This window comes from Papaver somniferum, chromosome 6, assembly GCF_003573695.1.
Source record: "Papaver somniferum cultivar HN1 chromosome 6, ASM357369v1, whole genome shotgun sequence".
NCBI classification, from domain to species: Eukaryota; Viridiplantae; Streptophyta; class Magnoliopsida; order Ranunculales; family Papaveraceae; genus Papaver; species Papaver somniferum.
Genome location: NC_039363.1, coordinates 12,257,157 through 12,274,040, shown reverse-complemented (window position 1 = coordinate 12,274,040; position 16,884 = coordinate 12,257,157). Strand labels below are relative to the sequence as shown.

Below are 16,884 nucleotides of genomic sequence, written 5' to 3'. Positions count from 1 at the left end.
ATGACGGAGTTGCTTTTAGCTCAGTCACCTATTCCTTCCTCTCAAGAGCTTGTTTCTTCTCAAGATATCCCCATGTCTCAAGAACGTACATACAATGGAAAGTTGGCAATTAAAAGATCTTGCGAGGCGGCTGAATGGGAGTTTATTATAAAAGGTGTTGGTCAATATTTTTATGGAGGACGAGATGAAGCTCGTCTTGTTGTTGAGAAACATAACCATTTTTTTGGTCGCAGGGTGAGAGTCGTCAAGAGCAATCCAAAACGATATACGGTGGAATGTTATTACAAGGAGAAATTGGAATGCGACTGGATGTTCCATGCAGCTCCCAAGACTTCCAATGTGAAGGGTCACTTATTCCTCAAGGCCTATAACGGGGAACATAAATGTTGCTGGTTATAGTGATGGAACAAAGGCTGATCCGGTTACGCGCGAACTTATCAAGAGTTTGATATTTGAGCAGATTGAACAGAATCCCAACAAGAAAGCCAGGGATATTGTTAGAGAACTCAAAAGTGATTATGGGTTGGAAGTGAGCTACGATCAGGCGCATGCCGGGAAAGAATTATGTTTCAAGGAATTGTATGGCGAGGACATTAAATCATACACTGACTTGAGATGGTGGTGTGAAGCCGTGAAGAAACACGATCCAGGTAGTAGGGCTGATTTAGTTGTTGAAGGTGGCGAGTTTAAGAGTTTGTTCTTAGCCTTCGATGCTTGCATCTCTGGTTTCGAATATTGTCGCCCGGTACTGTTCTTGGATGCAACTTTCCTAACTGGAAAATTTAGGGGTTGTCTTATGGCGGCTACCGGGAAGAATGCGAATAATGGTACGTCTTCTTTTATTTTTGATGTCATAAAATTATGTCAGATTATCACTGGATGAAACCGGTTTCATCCTTAACTGGTGAAGTCAGACTAGAGAATGAAACTAGTTTCATTCTGTACAATAGCAGTTTCAGTCAGTTTGATATGATTTTTTCTTTTTGTGTTTGTTTTGTTTCTGTAGGAATATTTCCTCTGGCATATGGTATCGTATCAGCTGAAACTGTTGAGAATTGGCATTGGTTCTTGAAGAAACTAGAATCTATCTTGGGTCCTCGTGTACTAACTTTTATTTCGGATCGCCATGAGGGTTTGATCCAAGGGATTCGTGATGTTTTCCCAACTTTCTATCATGCTTGGTGTTACCAGCATTTGAAGAATAATGTCCGCAGTAAGACCAACAAGAAAAAGGGAGAGCATTGTGCTGCGATGGGTTTGTTCAAATAATGTTTCTATTCATCGACTCATGAAGGCTTTGATCAGGGTATGCAAAAGTTGAAGGATATGGGATGTGATGGTCTTCACAAATTCTTGAGTGAGATTCCAGTGGAATGTTGGTCCAATGCACATTGTATGGGCTGTCGTTACGGCGACATGTGTTCAAACATTGCAGAGTCCTTTAACTCTTGGATCAAGGAAGCAAAAGGTATGCCTATTGCAACACTTGTTAACTGGATCAGACTTAAAATTATGGAACAGATGAGTACAAGGAAGAGGAAGGGGGCGACGTATAAAGGATTCATTTGTCCTAGGCTAGAGAAAAAAGTGTTGGCTTCCATTCGTGCTGGTGTCAAATGGAGAATAACCAAGTCTGGTGACATGGAGTGGGAAGTTTTTGATGGAAAACACACGCATGCTGTTAATATTGCGAAGTTTCAGTGCAGCTGTAGGGTTTGGTTTACTGAGAAGTTCCCTTGTGATCACGCTATTGCGTGTATGCATTCAAATAACATCAATGTTTACGAGTACATTAATCCGTATTTCAGCATTGCTAGCTTCCGTGCTTCGTATGATTGTCCTATCAAGCCCATTCCTGATTACGACAAGCCTATTGATGTTGCTACTGGAGATATCGTGAACCCACCAACTGTCGTAGGAAAAAAACATGGTAGGCCGAAGAAGAAGCGGATTCCTAACACAGGTAGTGCAAGTTTCAAGAGACCAATTACGTGCAATAACTGCCATACTCAGGCACATCATAACAAGACGACGTGTCCTCATCCTCATGCGAAAAAGCAATGTTAAGTACCTGCTTAAGAACATCTCCAGCCTTCATTTCTTCTGTGCAGCTTTTTTACCATGATATCTTTTATTAGCTTTTTACCATGATATCTTTATTAGTTTATTCTTATCTGCAGCCTCTTGTTGCACATTTAAGATTCATTTACTTTGAATTATATTTTCGCAACTAGTATTTACCTTGGATTGTTTCTTTTGTTCATAAAAATATATCTTATGGAATTACTTTTTCAAGTATTTCTCTTCATTTTTATAGTATATATATTTTAGTCTTATGTTGATTGTTTAATTGTACATTCCCTTCAATTTTTCACTGTAAAATTTGAATGTTTGCGAAGATTCAAATTTAATTGTACAGGATGTAACCAGTTTCATCCTGCCTATTCTGGAAAAAATGAGATTTTTGACCAGGATGAAACTGGATTTCATCCATCACTTATGGACAGAAAAAACTATTTTTTGTCAACCTGCACACTCTGAAAACAGTTTTTATACAGGCTTTGATGTAACCAGTTTCATCCAAGCCTGGTTACATTCTGACAAAAAAATTGAAGTTTTATACATGCTAGGATGTAACCAGTTTCATCCAAGCCTGGTTACATTTTCAACCTGCAAATTTAATAATTTCTGGCCAACATATTCAAACACAACCATCATGAAATTGAAGTATAGGCATTTTTCAGTAAAAGAGTTCATATTTTAATTAAGACGAATCCACGGATCACAACTGTATGCGAAGACATAGTTCAACAAAAAAAAAAGTATTACCAAATGAACTACATTAATAAAAAATTTCTAAACAACCTAAACACATCAAACTTTACAGCAGCTATTCTCATCAGTTAGGATTTCATATGCCAGATTGATTCGTCTTGTGCCCATCTCCTCTCCAATAGTATCTTTGCCTTCAAAGGAGTAACCGTCTGTCATTGCCCATTCCATGTAGTAGATAACATACATCATCGAATCATCACTGTAAGACAAATGAATATGTAATGTCAGTTTAACGATCTGGAAAAAAAAAGTAATGTCGGTTCAAACTTCATTTCAGTTTGTATGTTATAATCTCAGTTCAAAGAGTTAACGACCTACCTTTCGCACTGTTGTGGACAATCTGATTGAACGACGACATCAACGTCATCCATACTAGTACTTTGAATTTGAACTTGAAAGAGATGATTTATTCTTTCCGCCATCATTTGAGCTTCTTTTAAATAGTTTGAAGAACCTAGGAGAGAATTGTAGTGTGTCCAAGTTCTTCCATGGATGTCAAGGTGAAGCAATGTGAAATGTTCTTTTTCATTCAACATTGGGATGAACAAGTGTTGCGTTTCGACATCAATCTTTTGCAGTTCAGCATTTATCATTTTTGCAGCGTCCAACTCATCTCCCGCAATGACATCAGCCTGAATACAAATTTGAATCAAAACTAGTTAATCCATATTTTTTAAATGGATGAAACTCAATTACATCCTGTTATTAATGCTAGATGAAAACCAGTTTCTGCAGGTATCATATGAAACCCAGTTACATCCTATATATAATAGCTAGATGAAACTCAGTTTTATCCTACACTAGTGAGAGAATTATATTTCAAGCAACAGATGCAAGCCAGGTGCATCCTACACTAACTTAAAAGTTATATGAAAACAAATTGCAGACCTAAGTTCATTCATTTTAAAATGTAGTATTCAAAATGTTTACCCATGCAAGCGCGCTGAGAAAGATTGACTTGGAGTATCCTTTGGTATCACCGCCATATTGAAACAATTGTCTCCATTTTTCGATTTTAAACTCCAAAATAGTGTTAACCAATGGCTGATTGAAAACAAGTTGCTGGATGTGTTCACCACTGATACATACACCTCCATTGGACTTCCAAACGCAGTCGCTGCATTTAAAAAAGTTCATATAATTTAGTATAAACTTAGCAGTACTTTTACAGAAATAAGAAAAGTAGAATGAAAAAAAACAACAACAAAAGAATGTGGATACGTACCTTACTTTTCCAGTTACAAAGTACTCCTTTATTAACTTCTCTTCAGCTTGTCTTATTCCGCTCATCAAGTAATTTTTCCACAGCTTGTTGTTCCTTGTTAACTTCCTCAACTTATCGTCCTTCTGCTTCTTCTCTGCACGCTCATCATCATCTGATACAAACTTGTTATTTCTAGCCCTTTTATATACGTTTTCTACTCTATTCTCAAGCGATCCAATAACTGCCATAGGTTCTGCTGCGATAATTTCTTCTTGGTTGATTTCTGATGCAAGAACTGGTGCTAGAGGTTCTGCTCTAGGAACTGGTGTTACAGGTTCTGCTTCGGGAATATTGTCAGCTTCCTCCACAGGTTTTTTCATCTCTTGAGTGATGTCGTCTTTAGGAACATACTCCTCCACAGGTTTATTCATCTCTTGAGTGATGTTAAGGTTGAAATAGTCTTCAGGTGTGGTGTAAAGAAAAATCTCTTGAGAGGAAGATTGTTGAGTTCCCGGTTGAGGCTTGAGTTGCGCTTTCAAGGCTTCCACTTCAGTTTGCAAGTCTGAGATTGTCTTATCCTTTGCTTCAGGCTCAACCTCCTTTACTTCCAACTCTGTATTCCTTGCTTCCAACTCGTCATTTAAGTGACGGATAATCTTGTCCTTCTCAGCTAGTTCATTCTTCAACTTGGAAACATCATCTTCATCTGTGTTTTCTTCTTCATCACCAAACAAGCATAGTTGTTTCTCATCTTGACTCCAGCTACCAACAAAGTCAACAACCTGCAAACACATAAAATTTATCATAACACATGATGTAACTGGGTTTCATCCACTAATAACACAGGATGAAACTTGGTAGATAATGGGTTTCATCATTTTATAACATAAGATGTAACTGGTTTCATCCAGTTATAATAGGGGATAGAATTTTAAAAATGAATCTAAAACAACATCAACACAAGATGTAACTGGATTCATCCAGTTATAATAACAACAAGATTTTTACCTCACTGCTTGAAAGAGTTTCAAGCTTCCCCTCAATTTCGCAAGATACTTTATACAAGTCCCATCTTGCAAACCTTGGCCATGAATCATTGTTGTCTTTCATGTTAATGCCTTTCATTTGCTCAAAAATCCATAACTGCAAAAACAAAAATATATTCAAAAGATAATATATAAGATGTTACTCACTGTATGATACATTTAACGTAAGAAAAAAATATATTCAAAAGATAGAAGACGATACTCACCAGCAAATAGAAGTTGCAACCATTGATAGAGTATGGTGTCTCGTATACAGCTTTAACACTTTGCATTAAATGCTCGTGAATGAGATCGGGCCAAGATACTTTGTTAATGGTGTCGATTGACTATAGGCAGTCCAAATACTTGTAGTGGACATACATACCTCCAGTGTTTATGAAGAATACTGTACAGAACATGAACAACAACAAAAGTTTCGCCAAGTCTTCTTCTGTTCCTTCTTCATTCATAGCAGTATGTATTCCTTCGACAATGTATTTCTTATCCAACTTGTCCCCAGTATTCTTCTCTTTCCTTTTCTTCTCTTTGGCTCCAGCCTTCTTCTTTTCATCTTTCTTTTTCTCCTCTTCATCCCTTCTCTTTGGCTCAAGAAAATACTTTTTGTAAAATTCAGAAGTTTTCAAACTTGGGTCTTCTTTTGGTCCATAAAGTTTCTTATCTTGTTCACTCATACGTATTCTCTGAATTTTGAAAACAACATCAAGATGATTTGCATCGGTCTTGAAAACTTGATCACCAATCTTGAATGCCAACTCTTTCGGGTCAAAATTTCTTATGATGAACTCTAACGCCCTTGGAGCTTTGCTACATTCAGCCTTTCCCACCTTACCTTGTTTGATCGCCTCAATAAAGTTCCATAATTTAGTCTTCCTTAACACAGCCTCTTGTGCTTCAGTAAATACCAGTTTTTCCAGCACTTCAACTGTCGGTTTCAGGTTTGATCGGAACGTTTTCTTCCCTTCCTTTTTCTCTAACTTGTCTTCATCCATTTCGGCATCCACAAGTTCCATATCCCCTGTGCTAGACTCTCCGCCCACTTTCACATCATGCTTATTCTTGGATGTAATTTCAGCAACAACACTCTTCTTACTTTTCTTTCTACCGCTTCCTGCAACAATTTGGATGAAACCAAGTTTCAGCAGGTTTCAGAATTACTGATTTATTGCATGAAGCTAAAATAGGACCTAACTTTAATAAAGATCTTCAAAAGTTAACTTTAAAAAGTAGAAAAATCCTGGATGTATCTGATTTCATCCAGTCTTAGTCTGCTGAAACAACATACACTGCAAACTAAACCTGGATGAAATCAGTTTCATAATAGTGTAAACCTGCTGAAACAGTTGATATACCCACATTCAAGCCAAGATGAAAACCAAACATAGATTTTCATACATCCCATTCACAACATACTAATAGTCTTATATTAACCGCAGATGTATCTTTAAACCTGAACGAAACTGGTTTCATCCAGTGTTAATCTGCTTGAAACAATATACACTGCAGATTAACAAAAGATGAAACCAGTTAAATATCATGAAACCTGGTTTCATCTCATACTAAATCATCCCAGTTAGACATGTACTCTGCAGATTAACACTGGATGAAACCAGTTCCATCCTGATATAAACCTGCTGAAACAATTCAGATACCTGGATGAAAACCAAATTCACCCAATTTCATTTCAACCAATTTAACATTGAAAATACTTAAATAGCCAGATGCAAACGAATTTCATCTAAAACATACTAATTGAAATGAAAATAAAACAAGCAATTCAACACATTAATCTACTGAAATGAAAATATGAACAACCAATTCAACAAATTAATCATGCAATTCTGAAAATAAGAACAAAACAGAGTTAGGGTTTGAAAACTTACTAGTTTTAGGAGACATTCTGTGGATCAATTGAAACCTTAACTCTTCCAATACACTGAAATGATTGAAACCCTAATTCTCTGGTAGATGAAGCCTCTCTGGTAGTGTTGATGGTGTTTTACAGACGGTGGATGAAACCAAATTCTGATAGTGTTGATGGTGGGGAGACGGTTGAGGAAGTTGTTGTTTATGATGGTGAGCAGAAGGTGGATGAAACCAACTTATAGAAACAAACAATTGTTGTTGGTGATGGTGAGGAGACGGTGGATGATAACGTTTTCTGGTAGTGTTGATGGTGGGGAGACGGTGGAGGAAGTCGTTGTTACTGATATTGATAAGATGAAGAACGTTGGTGGTTTCTCTTCAAAAGAGGGAGATCGTGGTTTCTTATGTGGGGGAAAAGAAGATCGTGACGGTTACAAAAGGGTAGTAACGTCTCTCCCCATTAAAAGATTCTTTTGGTCATTTAACCCAGGCGGAATTCTACCCGTCCATTTGACCCAGAAAAAGTGCCCTTTTGGCTATATAGCCCTTTTTCTCAAAGTTTAAACCCACCTTAAAGCAAACATAAACTGCGCTAAGAATGGAATCTTAAACCATCTTTGTTCAATCTTCCCCTAAAGAAGACCAGGGTCAACCATCTTGACAAGAACTTGGAAACCATCAACCTGCCCACCCAAAAAAACCTAGCCACCACTAAACCACCTCAGAAGAGGATCTTCACCACACGATGCCGCTCTTCAAGTGTTGTACCATCCCATGGATGGATCAGACTATAATTTGATGTTTTCCCATAAATAAACCAAATATCTGTCGGTACTCTGTACCAATCTTAATTTATTAATCTACTGCAATACAACATACAACCTCATTTTTTTGCATTTGTAAGAGAGTGAGAATTCGATTTCTAATTTTCTACAAGTAGAAGTGTCAATGGAATTTTTCGCGATTTACTCCCATACGAGTGGATTAAGTCGAAGGTGAAAGTCGATTAAGACATGTTGACATAATAAAATAAAAAAGAATTAAAACTAGAAATAAAGAATATAAAAACCCTAATTTAATTACCTTTAAATAATAAGCTTTTTTTTTTTATATAAAAGCTAATAATTAGAAAATGGAAAACAAAATAAAAATATCTATAAGAATTACAATGTAATTTAAATAAGTAAGGGTAACTTAGTCATTTACTAACACTAAGACACCTCTGATCACCACCAGACAATAAATGGAGAAATCACAGGTCACCAAAAAATCCTTCTAAAGAAATTGGGGTTTGGGTTGGACCTGCTCAGGGTGGGTATAAATTTCACTGTAAGTAAAACGCTACCAAAGATTCAACCGTGTCAGTCCCGAGTCAGGTTTTCATACTGAAGAGTCCCGGTAGAATTCATTTCTTATCGAGTTCTCAAGTCAAAATATTGACTGGCTTAAAATGTCCGCTGGTACATCATTTTCAGAAGAGAAGAAATGGTGGTCGTTAATGGGGTATTCTTTCAAGTCTCCCATTTAACCTAAAACTAGTATTTTTTTCGTCTTACTTCTTTGAGTCTTTCTTCACCAAATCATTTTGTATTGCTAATCAAACACGTGATTTTTACCCCCATTTGTAATTTATGAATTAAGGCATCATTTTAACTTGATGGGTCTATTAAATTTTTGATTTTTATACTAATAATCATCAAAAATTTTCATAATGATGTTGATGTATTTGTTTGTAATCTTGTTTGGTAACCTAACTTAACTCGTCTTTGACTCATTTTTCGTATATCAATTGCTACGAGTTTGTAGTCTAGTCGACATCATCTTTATTCTAAACGAAATGCTTGTTGTCTTATCTTAAGTGGATTGGAAAGTTTCTAGCTTCCAATTTTCTTATTCTTGCTGTGAAAATTCCTGTACATTGTCTGCAATTGTATAGTACAACTTGTAAGTTACTAAGAGAACAATGGTTAAACGAATATGGATGGAGTTCTGGTAGAACCAAGACTTGTAAACGCGATGTATGTAGTGTTCTAAGAAGCTTCATTTAAAACAGAATGGAAGTTTCATACTGTGGAAAATAGAATCCATGTCCAAGAATATGAAATGAGGTGGAAATTTGTTCATATGTGTGGATATGACTTTGTATGTTGGTGTTTTGGTTCTTTTCTGTTAATCTATACCTACAAACTTTGAGTCATTCTTATAATTCAAGTTTTATGTGACACACAGTCTGAGCTAACGAAAAAAACATATGACCCCAACACCAATGATTTCTGTGTCATGGTTTTGGCAGCTACTACATACGCGGGGTCTTGTGGATTGTGTGCAGTTTCATATAACTCTGTTAATTGGATGAGTCAGTATGTTGTTTCCATGTTGTTGTCGAATGAATGTGGCAGTTGTTGGTTTAGTGGTTTTCTATAAGCATAAGAAATGTTAATGTCCATGGGTCATTTTCAAGTGTAGTTCATGAAACTTTAAAGAACCACGTTCTATTTGGTAACATTTAGAAAAGTAACATCAGAGTCGACCTCATAAGTAGCCATCTTGTGCATGGAAAACTAGTCTTCTCTTTTCATGCATCATGACTTGTCCAACTTGTAACTTTTTCCAGGAGAATTTAGTTAGCATTTTTGGAAACTTGAGACTTAGTCTAGGTTCATAGAAATAACCAAATTTAGACTTCTTGATGTTGACAATCAAGAAGGTTTTACAAAATTGCCTAAAGGTACAGATCAATTAGGATAGAGCGGAAAACATACTCCTTGTTTTTGTATCGATGACTAACGGGTCAGACTATCATTCACTGTATTCTGATTGAATGGAAAGTCATGAGTATAAACTACTTGAGTTCACATCTATTTGCTTGTTGGGACCCAGCACCGCAGAAAATACTGCTAGGACCATAGAGTCTGGAGTTTGGGATGTGTGCATGGTGAGGACTACCACTGTGATTTTACTGCATCGTCTCTATATAAATAGCAGTAGCTCTGCAGGCATATTGCATTCAAGCTTTTAAAGTACTTGCTTGTTAAGTGTAATTGGAGTTGTCAAGAAATCCAGATTTGGGAACCAAATATTACATTCAAGCTTTTATAGTACTTGTTAAGTGCAATTGGAGTTGCCAAGAAGTCCAGATTCTGGAACCAAATATGTATCAATCTCATCTATCGTTGCCCACATTCACACGCTCTGCTGCTTTATTTCAGGGAAAACTGGTGCAGAACAGGTGATGTGTTTTACTTCCGTTGTCGCTCTATCTTAAATGGTTATTGTCAAAGTTTATAATTTAAAATTGTATTTACATCTATATAGCTCGACAGCCAGTAAGGAGAGAGGAGTCGGAATGTTCATCAGACGGCGTTACATGAGGACTGGTAATGTTTTGCTTGCAAAGCTCTCATATATTTTCAACAATTTTGAATTTTTATTCAATACAAAGTTTGTCTATAACTCTTCTTATGGATTACAATTACAGTATGTCTCACCAAAGTTCCACGCAATGCAAATTTAGAAAAACTGCAAAATGGTTACTTGTTCCCAGAGGTAAAATATTTCTCTCTGACAAGGTTAAATCCGTATTATCTGTGGTTGTCCAGTTTTGTACACCTAGTTTCACATGTATGTATTCTTTTCCGAGGACATTGGATGATTGTGAATTATGTTGTTTTCTTGCTTTTCAGAAACATTTACTCGGTGAGTTTAGTGTTTCACAATCCAATTTCAGGATTATGAAAATGTAACTCCAGCTATTTTTTCTTTTTCTATTTCACCCTGGATTGATGAAGAATTTCAATTCATTAAATTTCACCATCAATATACTATGTCAACCTTTCTGGTGCATAATCCCTTCTAACCAGGTCCCTTTGGTTGGCCATGCTACCTTGCATATCTATTTTAAGATGGTACTGTCTGATGACTGAAGTGGACCGCTCAATGATTATAGCTTGTCATCTCATTTCAATTACAATATTATATGCAATTTGAAATTTGAAATATATTTCTAATCTTCCGTTTTCTATCCTCAGATTTCCAGACACGAGTTTGAACATGTCCAAAAGTACCCAAATGTGAAATTGATAAGCCTTGGGGTTGGTGATACTACGGAACCTATTCCAGACATCATCACATTGGATATGGCCGCAGTAAGTGTGGTTCTCATAAAAACTGTCTGAAAATTTACCTAGAATCAGTACATTATTGATTCATGTCTGATGTGTTATATTTATAAGAACAAATCACATCTATGGTTAATACTTAATAGAGTAGTTTAGCTATATATATCATAAAGAGAACTTCTATCTATGAAATGTTAGCAGATTGCGATAATATGTTTTCTGTTTTACAAGGAAAGCTGACCATTTATATTACTGTTATGTAGCACTCCCGTGCTCTATCAACAGTTGGGGGGTATAGAGGTTATGGAGCTGAGCAAGGGAACAAGGTATAATGATCTTTTTTAAACGTCTTCTCCATTTCTCACATTCTTTATTACTAAACATGCATTTAGCGTAGTATAGTGAATTCGCCAGAGGTCATTTTTGTCCATCATTTAAGGTATTATGAGATGGAGGTTTATTTTTATTATTTTATTCCTATGGTACCAGGAATTGAGGAAGGCAATTGCGGAAACTCTGTACCCCGACATACATATTAAAGACACCGAAGTCTTTGTCTCAGACGGTGCACAATGTGACATATCTCGCATTCAGGTATTTGAGCATTCACAACTGTTCTTGTTTTATTTTCATTTGAAACTTGGCCGTCCACACTGGACTTTAGTATAACACTGCATTTATGACACCTATTAGACAAAGTAACTCTAGTACTGTGGAGAGTTCGGATTTCTTCCGTTATAAATATATATTTCATTTTTATTTTGATCAAATTTGCTTGAATTTCGGATCCTGATTCTTGATTTCTCCTCGCAGTTGCTTCTAGGACCCAACGTTACAATGGCTGTCCAAGATCCTTCCTTCCCGGTAAAGTTCTGTTATCTTTACATGTTTAGAGATCGAAGGCCTTTAGCTAAGAAAAACCTGATTAATTTATTTTTGGCGACAGGGATATGTCGATACAAGTGTTATAATGGGAAGGAGTGGGCATTTTCAGGAAGAAAATGGGAAGTATGGAAAAATAGAGTACATGAAATGTGGACCAGAGAATAACTTCTTTCCTGATTTGTCAAACACACCACGGACTGATATCATTTTCTTCATCTCCCCAAACAATCCAACTGGTTACGCTGCATCAAGAGATCAGTTGGAGAAACTGGTCAAGTTTGCAAAGAAAAATGGCTCAATTATCATCTACGACTCTGCTTATGCTGCATACATATCAGATGACAGTCCTAGGTCTATCTTTGAAATTCCTGGTGCCCGAGAGGTAGGTCACCGTACCAATGTATTTGTCTGACTTAGCTACTCAATTGCACACTTCACATGCAAGCATATTAGCCTAGTTATTTGTCCTCCATCCTCTGATCACAGACTCCATGGGGGTACAATTCTAGGAATTCCTATTTTCAGTCATCTAACCAGGTTTATGCTCTATTACCTGTTTTGGAGAAGAAAAACCGAAAACAGAAAACGAAAAACTGTGCACGCAAAATTATACTAAGTTATTTTGTGTTTATATGGCAAAGAATAGTCAACCGATGTCCTTCTGAGATAAGCTGTGATTGTCATTCAGGTGGCTATTGAGATATCATCCTTCTCCAAATTTGCTGGGTTCACTGGCGTTCGTCTTGGTTGGACAGTGGTACCTGAAGAGCTTGAATTTTCAAACGGGTTTCCTGTAATAAATGATTTTAACCGTGTCGTCTGCACTTGCTTTAATGGCGCTTCAAGTATTGCTCAGGCTGGTGGTCTAGCTTGCCTTTCTCCAGAAGGCTATAAGGTTTGTAACCACTTTAATATGATATTTTTCCTGCCTGGCCTAATACTGAAACAGCGCAATCTGAACACATTGGGTTTTCTTCAATTGATTTTTGTGAATTCAGGGAATCCGAAGTGTTATTGATTTCTACAAGGAGAACATGAAGATTCTGCTCGAAACATTTCAATCACTTGGTTTGAAGGTATACGGAGGGAAGAATGCTCCTTATATTTGGGTACATTTTCCTGGTTCAAGTTCTTGGGATGTTTTTGCCAAGATTCTTGAGAAGACCCATATAATCACAATTCCAGGTACAGGATTTGGTCCAAATGGTGAAGAGTACATAAGGGTTAGTGCTTTTGGTCACAGGAATTCCATATTGGAAGCTTCAGAGAGGTTGACAAATCTTTTGAAATGAAGTCCTTTTCATGCTTCATTGGTTCCAAGTCTAAGCATTCTTTCAATAACTTTCATTGGTTCCAAGTCCAAGCATTCTTTCAGCAACAATAATACAATGTCTATATTGTGATTACAATTTACGCCTTGTAAAATTTACCATGAAAATTTACTGTTGAATAAAGTCTTATGTTGTTCAGTACTATATAGTATAATGTTGCTTCTTTTCTTTTGGGGTTCTTCTCTGGTTTATTCGGTCAGTTTTGGTGGACTTTTGCTGCTTTTTTTCTTCTTCTTTTTTTCCCGGAAAACGCTAAAACCGGGATAACTATCATGGGCCAAATCTGGGACAATTAATCTAGATTTTTGATCATTCTCATTTCCACCCCACCCTAATGCTAAAATCATTCCTTCTAAGTGACATTCCGTTAACCAGCTTATTTTTACACATATCTTATTCTAATAAAATATTAAAATCGCTGGATGTTTGATGTTTGTAATTTGAGATCAATTAGCAAGCTACCTTTTCACAGAAAAAAAAATAATTGAAAAAAAATAATTCATTCCCTTAATTTGTGAAAAGATTATCTTTAAAAGTATGAATTACCTCTTACCGTCCTATGCTTCAAAAAAAAAATCTCTACCATCCAACACCCCAACTACCGCGTGCCCTCCACTACAACTCCTCCCACTTTCTATCATGCTGCCATTAAGTTTGACCAAGTTGGACCTCTACCTCATCACAATCTTATCTTCTTTGACTAGATTTTTCTTATCGTTTTTCTTTTCATTATAATAGTCCCTTGTTTGTTTTAATAGTTACTTGTTATAAGAAACCCCATTTTGGTTAAGGGGATGACTGAGAGTTCCCTTTTACTCACGATATAGATCTGAGTCGACATACGAGTCAGATGTTAGACTGTTTGTGTTTCATTTTGAGTCAGATCGGATTCGACTCCGGACTCAAACCTAATCCCTAACTCAAATCTGTTAAAACCGGGTAACAAAACACCTTAACGTATGAGACCAAATTACTGACTCATATATTTTTCAGTCAATTGAGTCAGATTTAACGCAAAACAAATATATTAAGTCAGGAGCAAACAAACATGGTGTTATTTATTTACTCGATCGAGCCCAAATTAGACAAATAATCACATTTATTGTACATTTGGTAATTGATAATTTTAACCAAAAAAAATCATTCAATTTATGTCCCGTTCATTTATTGAGTATATTTGATTGTTCGGCAAGAAGTACAATAGGCCGCCCACTATGAAAGGTGAGCCGAGCCTAACTGGTAGTACTCTTAGAGGTACCATCTGGTACAACAATGAGAACCTGGTTTTGATCTAAAAACCAACAAAGAATATCTACCGTCTTGTCTGGTGGACTCGTAAACCACCTCCACTAATTGTAATACTAATCAACTCAAACAAACACGTGGTATCCCTAATCAACTCAAATTTTTGTTAAATAATTCACCACTTATCTAATAATATCTATTTATTTTTAAAATCATGTCCACTAAGTAGTACTTGATTCTAAAAAATAGGCTTGTTTGGTTTTCAGAAAAATTAAGAAAACTAATTATTTGAGCCATTTTTCCATGTTTTTTCTAATCTGTTTTTTAGTCCCCACTCATTGGTTATTAGAGAAAGAGGAGAGAGAAGTGATCTCCTTTTTGTATTAGGAGAAAAAATAGAGAAAGAAGTGGTCGCTCTATGATTATAGTAGTAAAATCATAACATTTGACTTTCCACGTATAGAAACAAGTCTACTTTTTTGACATACCCAAAAATAAAACCTGCCTATTTTTTAAAAGGAAAGGGAGTATAATTTAAGTGCACCCCCAGAAAGTAGTCAAAATCCATAGAACCCCTGTGACCCATAACCTATCGAAGCCGGAGAAAATGACGCCAAAAGATATCATTTCCATTTTTTTTTTTTTGCCTCCTCTCCCTATAAATTCCCACCTCCAAATCTCTCTTTTCTCATGAAAAAACCCAGAAACAAGCTTAACCAAATATCTTCCTTCTGTCTAAAACAAACTTATTTGTTCACATATCTGAGTCAAACCCACAAAATTTTCTAGACCATGACATCAATAGCTGCAAGTTTTGCAAGTGCATATGTTTTGCAAAAGAGGTGTGAAGAAAAGATGAAGAAGAGAAAAGAAGATGAAGAAGAAAAAGAAAGATTGAAGTACGATGATGAGGTAAGTTCTAAGACTCATAGAATTATCGATTATCATCGTGAAGAGGAAAAAGAAGAAGAATACATGCGAACTGGTTGTTTTAGTGTGTTTGAAAAGACTAGTAATAACAAAAACAAGAAAAAGAAGATTCATCCCGGTTGTACCAAAAATATGTAGTTCAATTCTGCTGAACCAAATTGAACCATTAAAATTGTGTGTTACTTACCCAGAGAGATTTATGTAAGTGATGTGTATATATTAGAAGAGTCCCTTGTCATTTATTTCTCTGTGTCATATTACATTTCGACTACAAATACTACAATTAACGACCATAAACAGTATCTTACATATTTTATTTAATGCAGCAGACCTCATCTGGTACACTTTGAAGTACCCATGGTACGGCTGCACCTTCTGTTACAACATTCAACCGAGCAGCTTCCGAATGGAAAACACTAAAATTGGGACAATTATTGTGGGACAATCAATCAAGATCTTTGATCATTACTATGTCCACTCCGCTAATAATCCAAATGCTAGAATCATTCCCCTTTTCACAGTCTCTTGTGAACGAATCTTGCGTTCCTACAATATCTTCTCATACAGTGTTCGGCTAGCTAGCTAGCTGTATAAAAAGATTAGGATGCAGGATTAAAAGTGCATGTGTTCCATATATATAAAGTGAACAAAAGTTGCGGGTCGACCAGACCCATAATAAGATGAGAGTGGGGTTTCTTTGTTTTGTTTTTCCCACCCAGACGTGCTAGATACTTCTATATCTGACAATGCTACCACCATTATCATTTTGCATTTTTGCTTTTGACTGAAACTCCCGTGTGACTTGAAGTGTTTAGGCGCGGATGCACCACAATTCGACCACATTCCCTTTTACCACAAGAAATAAACGAGATGTGGTAATTTCGTCCTGGATCCAAAGTTTGAAGACAGTGTTTCTAAGGCTCTTGGAAGATACATGACCAAGACTTATTTTTTAAGTAAATGTCTTGTGGATGTGCGACTTTAATTGGAACACGACGCTTGATATCTATCTTGACTATTATGCCAAAGGATAGGGATGGATCCTCTTATATTGACTATTAGATGCTGAAGTGCACCAGAAGTAATGAATCAATGAAACTCATGGGACCGATTAGCAAAATCTCTGAAAACAAAGAAAATGACATAGTGGTTTTCTTGGTAACCACTGTACTGTAACAGCCTTGTTTCTTGGCGCCAATAGAAACATTTCCCCTCTTCTTCCATGAAACTTTGGCCAATATCTTCTCCTTCGTAGGAGATGGTTTATTTTTGACCGGGTCTTCTGAATTGACCAACTTATGGTGGTACATTTTTTAAAGAGGTAGGATCCGTTGACATGGTTATAACGACATAATCTTGACATTTTAGCGTCATTTTCTCTATCAAGCCCAATGGGCGATGAATTTGAGGCTAATTTTTTGATGACA

General features: G+C 36.4%; 2 protein-coding genes across 3 annotated transcripts; both read left to right on the top strand.

The window, feature by feature from the left end:
- LOC113290488 lies at positions 1 to 2,067 on the top strand. The gene is made up of 4 exons (XM_026540089.1): positions 1 to 101; positions 346 to 827; positions 1,007 to 1,213; positions 1,295 to 2,067. The coding sequence occupies exons 1-4, from the start codon at positions 1 to 3 to the stop codon at positions 2,065 to 2,067; spliced, it is 1,563 nt and encodes a 520-aa protein (XP_026395874.1).
- A 6,207-nt stretch (positions 2,068 to 8,274) lies between these two features.
- Positions 8,275 to 13,450, top strand: LOC113286937 (probable LL-diaminopimelate aminotransferase, chloroplastic). Of its 2 annotated transcripts, XM_026535582.1 has the most exons (11): positions 8,275 to 8,451; positions 9,945 to 10,177; positions 10,264 to 10,325; positions 10,427 to 10,494; positions 10,977 to 11,093; positions 11,330 to 11,392; positions 11,556 to 11,660; positions 11,880 to 11,930; positions 12,013 to 12,333; positions 12,640 to 12,846; positions 12,950 to 13,450. In XM_026535582.1, the coding sequence occupies exons 2-11, from the start codon at positions 10,101 to 10,103 to the stop codon at positions 13,241 to 13,243; spliced, it is 1,365 nt and encodes a 454-aa protein (XP_026391367.1). In that variant the 5' UTR covers positions 8,275 to 8,451; positions 9,945 to 10,100; the 3' UTR covers positions 13,244 to 13,450. The 2 variants fall into 2 exon arrangements, with proteins under 2 accessions (XP_026391367.1, XP_026391366.1); XM_026535581.1 differs by having other exon boundaries at positions 8,275 to 10,177.
- The last annotated feature ends 3,434 nt before the right edge of the window (positions 13,451 to 16,884 follow it).

Excerpts from the sequence above, each read along its gene's own strand:
- LOC113290488 (XM_026540089.1), top strand. The coding sequence starts at position 1 with ATGACGGAGTTGCTTTTAGCTCAGTCACCTATTCCTTCCTCTCAAGAG. Across the intron at positions 102-345 it reads GAACGTACATACAATGGAAA|GGTCACTTATTCCTCAAGGC; the intron begins GTTGGCAATTAA and ends TCCAATGTGAAG. Across the intron at positions 1,214-1,294 it reads TTTGAAGAATAATGTCCGCA|GCTTTGATCAGGGTATGCAA; the intron begins GTAAGACCAACA and ends CGACTCATGAAG.
- LOC113286937 (XM_026535582.1), top strand. The coding sequence starts at position 10,101 with ATGTATCAATCTCATCTATCGTTGCCCACATTCACACGCTCTGCTGCT. Across the intron at positions 11,094-11,329 it reads TCACATTGGATATGGCCGCA|CACTCCCGTGCTCTATCAAC; the intron begins GTAAGTGTGGTT and ends ACTGTTATGTAG. Across the intron at positions 11,661-11,879 it reads GTGACATATCTCGCATTCAG|TTGCTTCTAGGACCCAACGT; the intron begins GTATTTGAGCAT and ends TTCTCCTCGCAG.